We start from the raw sequence: 11,179 nt of genomic DNA, 5'->3' as shown, positions 1-11,179 counted from the left end.
CCAAACTCATGATTTATATGAAGAAGTCACTTGTTTAATCCCGTCAGCTGAGCTATGGCACATTTGCTGCAATACTGTATCCAGTTGGAAGAATGGTCCACGAGACAGTAAATTTATTGTCTATGGGCCCTGAAGTATTACCTAAATGCAAAGTGCCTTGAATGTACAATTAGCAGGGAGGGAATCCATTGGCTCGGCCTTACTCTTGTCTATGTGAGTGATGTCTGTTATGACGCCACTATATGATATATAAGCAGGTAGACCAAATTAGGAGACACCTCTGAGCGACAAAGAGCCAACGCAGGGAGAGAGAAAGCGAGAGAAAACATTTTCTTTGTCCATGACCATGCAGAAGCTCATATTAAGTTTGATTCTTGCCAGTTTTACCGATCCTCTTTTGTCGCTTCCAATAATTGATTCCAGAGAAGTTTCATATCAGTTTCCGGGTAAGAAAAAATTTCTCTTTTCTTTTTTTTTTTTAAATTGTTCATTAACAACCATTGTTTTGATCTTTAAGGAGAAACAAAGGTTGTATATCACAGCTGAAATGATTAGATTGCTTTGTTCTACTGTAGCTGAATGTTTAATAGGCGTGAATTAGAAAGAATGACATTTTGCATGCAGAAGTAGAATTGAAATATTTAATTGGCCAATGCTACTGTATAATCTTTGTTAAATAATCTTTATTACCTATGGGCAGGACAGTGGTTCAGGGGACAGCACTGGGGTCTTGCAGTTGGTTCCGTAGGGTATTTGAAGTCCAGCACCACAAGTTTATAAGATAAAATGCCTTTATTAGGAACACTTGGCAGAATCTGGATAACAGCTTGCAGTTGATTCCAGCCAAGACACTATTTCCACTATTGAGTTTTATCTTCTCTGCTTGTATGGGGTTCCCCCAACCCTCCAAAAACACACAGGCAGATTAACCAGCTCCTGATATAGTGTGTGTGTGTGTGTGTGGACTTAGATTGTAAGCTCCCCTGGGGCAGGAACTAATGAGCAATCTAGGTAAAGCAGTGTGGAATATGTTAGCACTATATAAATAACGGCTAATACATTCATACAGAGATATATGGTCTAACATAAAGGTGACAATCAGTTCTGATGCTTGATTGAAAACTACGGTATACATAGAGCTAAAAAATATTAATTGAATTCAGTGCCCTTTTGGGTCTGAATTTAAAATGTGGATGCATGTATCTGTATTTACTGCAGTTATTGTAGAGTGTATTTTGTACAGATTCTAAGTTTTAGAGATTTGCTTTGGTAAAACTTAACACAAAAGTTGTATAAATGGATGTTTTATATTGATTCATTCTTTAGAAATTATATACATTGGTCTATGAACTATCTGTATCTCTGTTATCTATCCACTTATCTATGTCTAGCTGTCTGTCATTCTGTCTGTCCTTACATCTATCTATTCTATATCTCTGTTCATCTAAACATCTGTCTATCTATCATTATATTTGTCTACCAATCTGTCCATCTACCTATCACTATCTAGTTTTTATAAATCATCTATTTATCTATCCATCATCTATCATTTATCGATCTATTTTTTTTTATTGATTATCATTATTTATCTATCCATCTATCGCTATCTATTTTCTATTAATTATCCATCAATCTATATATCATCTATCTATCTGTCTATCTATCAATCTATCTATCTATCATCTATGTATCTGTCTATGTATCTGTCTATGTATCTGTCTATGTATCTGTCTATCTATCTATCTATCTATCTATCTATCTATCTATCTGTCTATCTATCTGTCTATCATCTATGTATCTGTCTATCTATCTATCTATCTATCATCTATGTATCTGTCTGTCTATCTATCTATCTGTCTGTCTATCTATCATCTATCTATCTATCTATCTATCTATCTATCTATCTATCTATCTATCTATCATCTATGTATCTGTCTATGTATCTATCTATCATCTATGTATCTGTCTATCTATCTATCTATCTATCTATCTATCTATCTGTCTGTCTGTCTGTCTGTCTGTCTGTCTGTCTGTCTGTCTGTCTGTCTGTCTGTCTGTCTGTCTGTCTATCTATCTGTCTATCATCTATCTATGTATCTGTCTGTCTGTCTGTCTGTCTGTCTAAATCTTCCATCCATTTATGTGAAAATGAAGTGTCTTTATGAAAAGATAATATTCTAAATCTTAACGGTGAAAAAACAGGTTATTGTACCTGAAGTTATTAAACTATATGTGCAGCACGTTAACGCCCAAATTCCTGTTAATCTGGCACTTGCTTAAAGGGGTGGTTCACCTTTTGAGTTAACTTTTAGTATGTTATAGAATGGCTAATGATAAGCAACTTTTCAATTGGCCTTCATTATTTAAAGTCTTTGAATTCTTTGCCTTCTTTTTCTTCTGACTCTTTCCAGCTTTCAAATGACCCCATCTAAAAAACACAATGTTCTGTAAGGCTACAAATGTATTATTATTGCTACATTTTATTACTCATCTTTCTATTAAGTCCCTCTCCTATTCATATTCCAGTCTCTTATTCAAATAAATGCATGGTTGCTAGAGTAATTTGGACCATAGCAACCAGATTGCAGAAATGGCAAACTGGAGAGCTCCTGAATAAAAAAGCGAAATAACAAAAAACACAAATAAAAAACTTAAAGAAAGAAAACCAATTGCAAATGGTCTCAGAATATTACTCTCTACATTATACTACAAGTTGTTAACTCAATGGTGAACAACCCTTTTAATATGTGCATAAGTGTGCCCCAACATGACTGCCTGATGGCTCACAAAGGGTGTATTTCGCTCACATAGAGTGCAGTTCTGTTAGCCTGCACCTGCACTGGGGGGAACAATGTTTAGGCGATATTATGATAATCAGACATAATGTTTATTTTATGCTTTCGATATTGCATATCAGGAACAGACCATTGGTGGACATTGGTGAAATAGAATCCGTTATCCGGAAATTTGTTATCCTGAAAGCAACAAATTATCAAAAGGCCGTCTCCCATAGACTCCATTATAATCAAATAATCCAAATTTTGAAAAATTATTTCCTTTTACTCTGTAATAATAAAACAGTACATTGTACTTGACCCAAACTAAGATATAATTAATCCTTATTGGAGGCAAAACCAGCCTATTGGGTTTATTGAATGTTTACATAATTCTTTAAGGTGTGAAGTTCCAATTTACAGATCCCTTACCCTGAAAACCTCAGGTCCCGAGCATTCTGGATAGGTGCCATACCTGTATATCTTTTTAGTGATCGTTTTCCATAGTGTTTGATCCAACGTAATAAGGAAGCAGCACAAATAATTAAGCACTTTCAAATGGATTATTGCTTAAGGTCACTTAAGGGTCAAAATAATTCTGCAACATGTCAGTTTGACCCATAGTCCAATATTATCAGAGAATAAGAAAAAGTGATTTATTTAAGTGGAAATCAATTTTAAGGAGAGGGCGTCCATAATATAGCTCCAGCTGTAATCATCTGCTCACAGTAAATAAATTGTCACTGTCATACATACTGTACTGAGTGAGCATGTCTGGCTGATTCCTTCTAAAGCATACATTTTCAAACTGTTAGGGTATATAATATATATCTGTTATCCAGAATGCATGGGTCCTGGGGTTTTCCCAAAAATTGATCTATCCGTAATCATCATACCTTAAGTCTACTAGAAAATCATGTATTAAATAAATCCAATAGGCTGGTTTTGCTACCATAAGGATTAATTATATCTTAGTTGGGATCAAGAGAGAACAGAGAAAAAGGAAATCATTTTTAAAAAATTTGGATTATTTGACTAAAATGAAGTCTATGGGGGACAACCTTTTTTAATTCAGTGCATTTTAGATAATTGGCTTCCGGGGGGGGGATGGGAGGGAGGGCGGGAGAGAGGGAGAGAGAGAGAGAGGGGGAGAGGGAGAGGGAGAGAGAGAGAGAGAGAGAGAGAGAGAGAGACTAATCTTCCCGAACGGCTTCCCCCAGCTATAATGAAACATCGCCAAGGACAAGGAAACTTCGGGCGACTTTGGAATACAAAGCGCCGCGTGTGCCATGCCGCAGGCGATTTTTCATTATAGCCGACGAAAGACAGGGGGAGCTGTTCGGAGAGATTCGTCGCCCCAAAGAAGAGGCGATTAGTCGCCAAGCGACTAAATCTCCCTGAATCGCCAGGTGTGCCCTTACCCTAAAGGATGACACAGTAAATTGGACCTTCTGTAACTCTTGATCTTTGACTATCATGGAAATGTTGTAAGTTGTAGTTCAGTATAACAGGCTGGACATGACTGATGTAGATAATTCCTTCGTCCTTGAAGATTGCAGTCTCCCTGCATTGCCATAGTTACCCCCTGCTTTAAACCTTGCCCTGCATAATACTGCACTTAGCCAAGCCAAGCTAAATACTGGGATCACAAATGCACCAGGGAAAAGCAGACCCAAAATTTCATGGTTACATTTGTCTAATAAATCAAGAAATCCGTTATCTAGAAAGCTCCAAATTATGGGAAGTCCATCTCTCATAGACTCCATTTTAAGCAAATAATTTTTAAAATAATTTCCTTTTTCTCTGTAAGAATAAAACAGTACCTTCTACTTCATCCTAACTAAGATATAATTATTCCTTAATGGACGTAAAGCAATCCTATTTATTTCATGTTTAAATGATTTTTTTGTAGACAAAGTATGGGGATCTGACATATGGAAAGATCCCTTATCCAGAAAACCCCAGGTCCTGAGCATTCTGGATAACAAGTCCCATTACCTGTATTACCCCTATATTACCCCTACTCTTTCTACATATAACTGCTGCTTTGTGGGACCCCCATCTGTATGCACCCCTCTCTATAGACACCTCTGGTAACTTCACACTGTTGCCAAGAAATATGAGCTCTATGAGAATCACCTGAAAACACAGCAGTGTGCCCTACAAGCAGACACAGGAAATGTATAGACAGGTATAGGACCTGTTATCAGGAATGCTCAGGACCTGGGAATGCTTCCCTAATATGGATCTTCATTCTAGAAAACAAGAAATAAACCCAATAGGCTGATTTTGCTTCCAATAAGGATTAATGGTATTAGTTTGGATCAAGTACAAAGTACTGTTTTATTATTACAGAGAAAAAGGAAATCGTTTTTAAAAAATTTAGATTATTTGGATAAAATGGAGTCTGTGGGAGATGGCCTTACCATAATTCGGAGCATTGGATAACGGGTTTCCAGATAACGGATACCGTAGCTGTACTATATTTAAAGGGGCAGACAGCATCATAGATAAGAATTGCAGCTACAATCTATAGACACAGGAGCTTTCTGTATGACGTTTTTACTGTGCAAGTAAAGCAGACGAGGCAGTTTTTTTATCAACAACAATTTAGTGGATTGTTACACGGCATTCTTTTTGTCTTCTTTTTTCTCTATCATTTTGTAGATGGCAAGATGAATTTTGGAGAGTTAAGCAGCCTGGATGAGGATTACTTACTCCACAACTTGCCTGCAGTACTGGCGAAGCATAACCTGATTGGTGATACAGAGACACTGCTCAGCAAAGAAGGTAAATAAACCAGAGACTAGAGATTATATTTACTAATTATGCACTCGGTGGGGCTCATTTATCAACACTGGGCAAGTTTGCCCATGGGCAGTTGCCTATAGCAACCAATCAGTGATAAGCTTTTTAAAGCCAGCTGCAAGTAGAATAATAAATGCAGCAATCTGATTGGTTTCCAGGGGTTACTGCCCATGGGCAAATTTGCCCAGTGTTGATAAATAACCCTGGGTATCTTATTCAGATAACATATAGGGTTTATTTACCAACATTCAGATTTCCTTTTATTTTTTTCACTACTGATATTTATATTTTTATCATTTCATATTCTAATACAAAACTCAGTCCGGTCCCATAGAAGTCAATTTCATTCATGTTTAAATGATTTTTAAGTAGACATAAGGTATAGTGATCCAAATTACAGAAAGACCACTTATCCGTAAAACCTCAGGTCCCACCCATTCTGGATAACCGGTTCCATACCTGTACTGTACGATTTTCATTTTCATTTATCAAGTAAATGGTGAACTCATCGGTTGATTTCTGTCTTTTTTTTTCCATTTATTCTTTTAGAACCTGGTGAAGGCAATCACAACATTGGAGAGAACATTAGACAAGAGGTAAGAATTAATAAGGAGCAGTACAGCTGCCCTATAACAAAGTTATGTGATGTACAAAACGAACACTGTTGTTCAAGCTTTTTTTTTTTTGTTTTCTGTGATCCATTTTACAGCCCTTCACAAGAGCATTCTCTTGATAGTACAGGTATAGGATCCATTATCCGGAAACCAATTATCCAGAAAGCTCAGAATTACGGAAATAGGCTCCATTGTAGTCAAATATTCCACATTTTTAAAAATGATTTCCTTTTTCTCTGTAATAATAAAGCTGTACCTTGTACTTGATCCAAACTAAATAATTAATCCTTATTTGAGGCAAAACCAGACTTTTGGGTTTGTTTAATGTTTACATGATTTTCTAGTAGACTTAGGGGCCCATTTACTAAGGGTCGAAGAGAATTTTCGAATTCAAAAACTTTGAATTTCGAAGTAATTTTTGGGTACTTCGACCATCGACTAGGCCAAAATTCGGTTTGAATTGAAAAAACTTTGACTTCGAAAATCAAAGTACTGTCTCTTTAAAAAACTTCGACTTCGACACTTCGCCACCTTAAACCTGCCGAATTGCTGTTTAGCATATGGGGGACCTCCTATAACCTTTCTAGAGTGTTTGGCTAAGTTTTGAGCAGAGTATTTTTTTGTAAAATTGTTCGATTCGAACGATTTAATCGATGGAACAAACGATTTTTACTTCAATTGAAAACGGCCGTTTTCGATCGAAAAAATACTTCAACTATCGAAGTATCAAATTCAATGGTCGATTTTCGAAGTTCGAAATTTGACCCTTAGTAAATGTGCCCCTTAAAGTATGAAGATCCAAATTACGGAAGGATCCGTTAACCCCAGGTCCCAAGCTTTCTGGATAACAGGTCCCATATATATATGCAAACGAGGCTCCTCTAGGGTTATATTGAGAACATATGCAGGGAATCTTCACTTATGAGGTCAGATGAGAAAGTTGCCTGCACACCCATCCTTTAAACAGAAACCCATTATGCAGAAAGCTCTGATTTACAGGAAGGCCATCTCCCATAGACTCAATTCTAATCAATTAACTCACATTATTTAGTTGTGAGGGGCAGTACCGTAACTAGAGGGGGCGGGCCCTGGTGCGTGACGCTCAGCCGGGCCTCTACCCCCTCCGTACGGCCTGCATTTCAGTAGCGCGCGGGCTGCCGGGGGGCCCTGGCCCGCTCACACCCCCTGCTTCCCTGGTAGTTCCGCCACTGGTGAGGGGTTTAGGGGGTTTTAGTTCTCCTTTAAAGGGGTTGTTCATCTTTGAGAACTTTTAGTAGGACATAGAGAATGATATTCTGAGACAATTAGCAAAAAATCTTTTTGTTTTTTAAAGTTATATTTCTTATTTTTCAGATTCTGTTTGGCAAACACCCACGGATATCCTTACTGAGCCTCCTGCAATCAAAAGACAAGAAACAGTACAAAAAACGTGGGAACTTATCCGAATGTTTCTGGAAGTATTGCGTCTGAAAGCTGACAGCGTATCCGCGTGTTTAGCGCTTATTTTTATAAAAAGGCTGCTTGGCTTGGGAAGCCCGACATGAAATTGCAGAAATGATCTAAATAAAGGCCAGGCTGTATTATGAAGTATAGTTTTATTTTTCCTTTGAATATGTTATGGTTTGCAAAATATCAGGTATATTTGCTGTAAAATAAAAGTAATTTTCAAATTAAATATGAAATCCAATCTCTTTTTTTATTAAAACATTCATAGCTGTTGTAAACTCATTATTAAACATATCAGCTGTCAATCAAATATTGCCTTCCCCGCCTCTATGTCTTGCGCAGGCGGGGCAAGCAATCACTTTCCATTTAGCACTTCCTGGATGTCACTAAAGTCACGTGATTTCCCTGCCCGCCCCTAATTTGCATTTGGTTCGGCTGGTCAGAAGGATTCGGCCGAATCTTGCTGAAAAAGGCTGAATCCTGGCCGAAACCCGAACCGAATCCCGGATTCGGTGCATCCCTAATTTCATCTAATGTACATACTGTAAGTAGTGATGGGCGAATTTGCGTCGTTTCAACAAAAAATTTGGCGCCGGCGTCTCGTTTTTTTGGAGTCATTTTTTTTTGACGCTGGCGAATTTTCACGCCCGTTTTGCGAATTTATTAGCTGGCGGCAAATCTCGCAAATTCGCGCCTGGTAAATAAATTCGCCCATCACTATACATAAGTCTATTTCGTGCAGATCACTGGTTTCTAAAGCAGTACGTAGAGCCAGCTACAGTTCTGTTCACCCCCTTGAACGCTTTGTCAAAACAACCTTACACATATACAGGTTAGTCCCTGGCTTATACAGGTATGGGATCCGTTATCCAGAAACCCATTATCCAGAATGCTGGGAATTACAGAAAGCTGTCTCCAATACACTCAATTTTATCCAAATTATCAAAAATGATTTAGTTTTTTCTGTGTAATAATAAAACAGTACCTTGTACTTTATCCCAACTAAGATATAATTAATCCTTATTGGAAGCAAAACCAGCCTATTGGGTTTATTTAAGCTTTTCTAGTAGAGTATGAAGATCCAAATTATGGAAAGATATATTTCCCGGAAAACCCCAGGTCCATTCTGGATAACAGGTCCCATACCTGTCTAATTATTAATTCTTATTAGGAAATAATGATTCTATATGATACATTAGCAGTGTTACAATGTACTTTTAAGTCTGAAGATTCAGGAATCTATAGTTCAGCTGAGGGACTGTAGGCTGGACATTGGTGCCCCACCTTTACACATTTAAACTAAACACATAAATTCAGCGAGGAACAGTGGGACGAGATCACTCAGAGACAGACTTATACTATATAAGTTCACTTACCAGCTGTATCTTACCCCATTCAACGCTAGAAAATGGGTAGGAACCCAGAAGCCAAACTTCTTTATCCATTAATCATGGGTCCGTGTCAGTTTCCTCCAAATAGCTGATATTGGGCCAAGGTGATAGAACTTTCCTAATACATGCAAACCTAAGTACAATTGATGGGCCTAATCAAAGAAACTGTCCTTCTGAATAAAACAAGCCCCTTGATTAGGGTTACCCTCTACTAGGATAAAAATGTACGATCTTAAACTGAATGGGAACAGGAACCCCCAACAATCAAACAGTGGGTCACTCTGATTAACACAGCCCTTCCCTCTTATCAGAATGACATACGAAGTATGCTGCCATTGCTGAAGTGTTGAATCCAAATTCTGTGCTTGCCTAGTTCAACAATAACATTAGGAAGGATTAAATTGCCTTTAATTGCATTATTCTGATTTATGGATTTAGCAAATTGTAAGGTTCTGTTCTTCTGGGAAGAAATTGCAGTTATATCTAAGAACTTTGTACAGGTGAGCAAGCATTTTAAAAATAAATTCTGATACTTTGGCCACAAGAGGGCACTGTCTGCAAGACAAGGTTGCCACTCTAGCGGCCGCACGTATAGACAAATAAATTCCTGGTACAGAATAAACTATAGAATTAATAACGAATGGAGGGCACACCAGAACTTTCACAAAGTAATTAGAGGTGCAAGAACAAATGTTACCCCTACCGAAGGTAACCTATACCAATGTATTTTATCCGTATGTTCGCACACACTCAAAACAAACAATTTAGAAAAAAGGTGGTTTGAAAATAAGAATAAATAATACAGAATAAACTATGCCTGAATTTTAACTATAAATTCATAGCGAAAATAAAGCAAGTGCAAATAGTTCATTGCCCATTTAATGATATTTATTGCTTGCATTGCACCAGATTTGTTAATTTGCTTAATATTTAGGGGGTTATTTACTAAAATCTGAATGTATTAAAATCTAAATAAAAAAAGCTCTACTAAAATCCCATCCCCAATTTTGCCTTGTTTTATTCATAAAAATAACTCGAATAAATCAGATCGGGAAAAAAACAGATAAAATCGAGCGAAAACCCGAATCGTACGTTTTTTTTCAGTCTGTTTTCCCTGAATCGATCAATATTTTCGATTTTTGCCCAAAACCCCTGAAAATATCGGATTATCAGGCTTAACCCAGCGCAAGCCACGATAAATTCCAATTGGGATAGGGACATCTACCATTGATATGATCTCAACAGATCTGAGACGGCGCATTTTCGGATTTGGGCTTCTTGCAGCCTCGGGGTATATTAAACTCAAAAAATCGAGTTTTTGGCCAAAAAAGCCTGACCAGAAAAATTTGAGGTTTAGTAAATAACCCCCTTAAAGGAAAAAAATAGCACAAAACAGGTTTCTTTCTGCTTTCTGATTAGCTTAACAGCTTATTAGAACAGCTTCATTATCTTAAGACCACAGTGAAAGGCAAAATCACCAGTGACGTTTAGGGTAAGGGCACGCGCTGCTATTTTGGGAGATTAGTAGCCCAGTGACAAATCACTTCTTCTTCTGGTGACTAATCTCCCTGAACTGCCTTCCCGCTGACTAGAATCTAAATCGCCGGCAGGATGGCACTCAGGGCGCTTAGTTTCTAAAGTCGCCCGAAGTTGCCGAACGAGGAAAGTTCGGGTGACTTGGGAAAGCCGAAGCGATCAGACTGCCATCCCGCTGACGATTTACATTCTAGCCGATGGGAAGGCAGTTCGGGGAGATTAGTCGCCTGAAGAAGAAGCGATTTGACACTGGGAGCAGCGGCGTAACTACAGAGGAAGCAGACCATGCGGCTGCAGGGGGGCCCAATGAGGCTCTCATTGATGAGCAATTTGAACATATATTGGTAAAACAGGACAAACACTGGATATGTTGGGGGCCCTAAAATTAATTTGCTGTGGGGCCCAGCAACATCTAGCTACGCCACTGACTGGGCGACTGATCTCCCGAAATAGCAGTGTATGCCCTGGACCTAAACGATTACGCTCTACCCCAGGCCAGAGTGCCTCTTCTTTAAAACGTTCACCAGAATGTGTTGCTTTTGCCCACAGTAGGCCGCCACCATCTTGTCTCAAGCTTCCAGAAATGTCTTGGGCAAGTTCAGGTACATAC

The 11,179-nt window shown here is 38.2% G+C and overlaps 1 protein-coding gene across 1 annotated transcript; it reads left to right on the top strand.

The window, feature by feature from the left end:
- The first annotated feature begins 269 nt into the window (after positions 1-269).
- Positions 270-7,871, top strand: uts2.L (urotensin 2 L homeolog). Its single transcript, XM_018226697.2, has 4 exons — positions 270-446; positions 5,442-5,564; positions 6,132-6,178; positions 7,550-7,871. Exons 1-4 carry the CDS (start codon positions 341-343, stop codon positions 7,664-7,666), a joined length of 393 nt encoding a protein of 130 aa, XP_018082186.1. The 5' UTR covers positions 270-340; the 3' UTR covers positions 7,667-7,871.
- The last annotated feature ends 3,308 nt before the right edge of the window (positions 7,872-11,179 follow it).

The sequence above is a fragment of the Xenopus laevis genome, chromosome 7L, assembly GCF_017654675.1.
Source record: "Xenopus laevis strain J_2021 chromosome 7L, Xenopus_laevis_v10.1, whole genome shotgun sequence".
Taxonomy (NCBI): Eukaryota; Metazoa; Chordata; class Amphibia; order Anura; family Pipidae; genus Xenopus; species Xenopus laevis.
This window is presented reverse-complemented; position numbering and strand designations above follow the sequence as displayed.

Bases quoted from the DNA above. Each gene is read 5' to 3' on its own strand.
- uts2.L (XM_018226697.2), top strand. From the start codon at position 341: ATGACCATGCAGAAGCTCATATTAAGTTTGATTCTTGCCAGTTTTACC. The intron at 447-5,441 runs GTAAGAAAAAAT...ATCATTTTGTAG, and splicing joins AGTTTCATATCAGTTTCCGG to ATGGCAAGATGAATTTTGGA. The intron at 6,179-7,549 runs GTAAGAATTAAT...CTTATTTTTCAG, and splicing joins GAGAGAACATTAGACAAGAG to ATTCTGTTTGGCAAACACCC.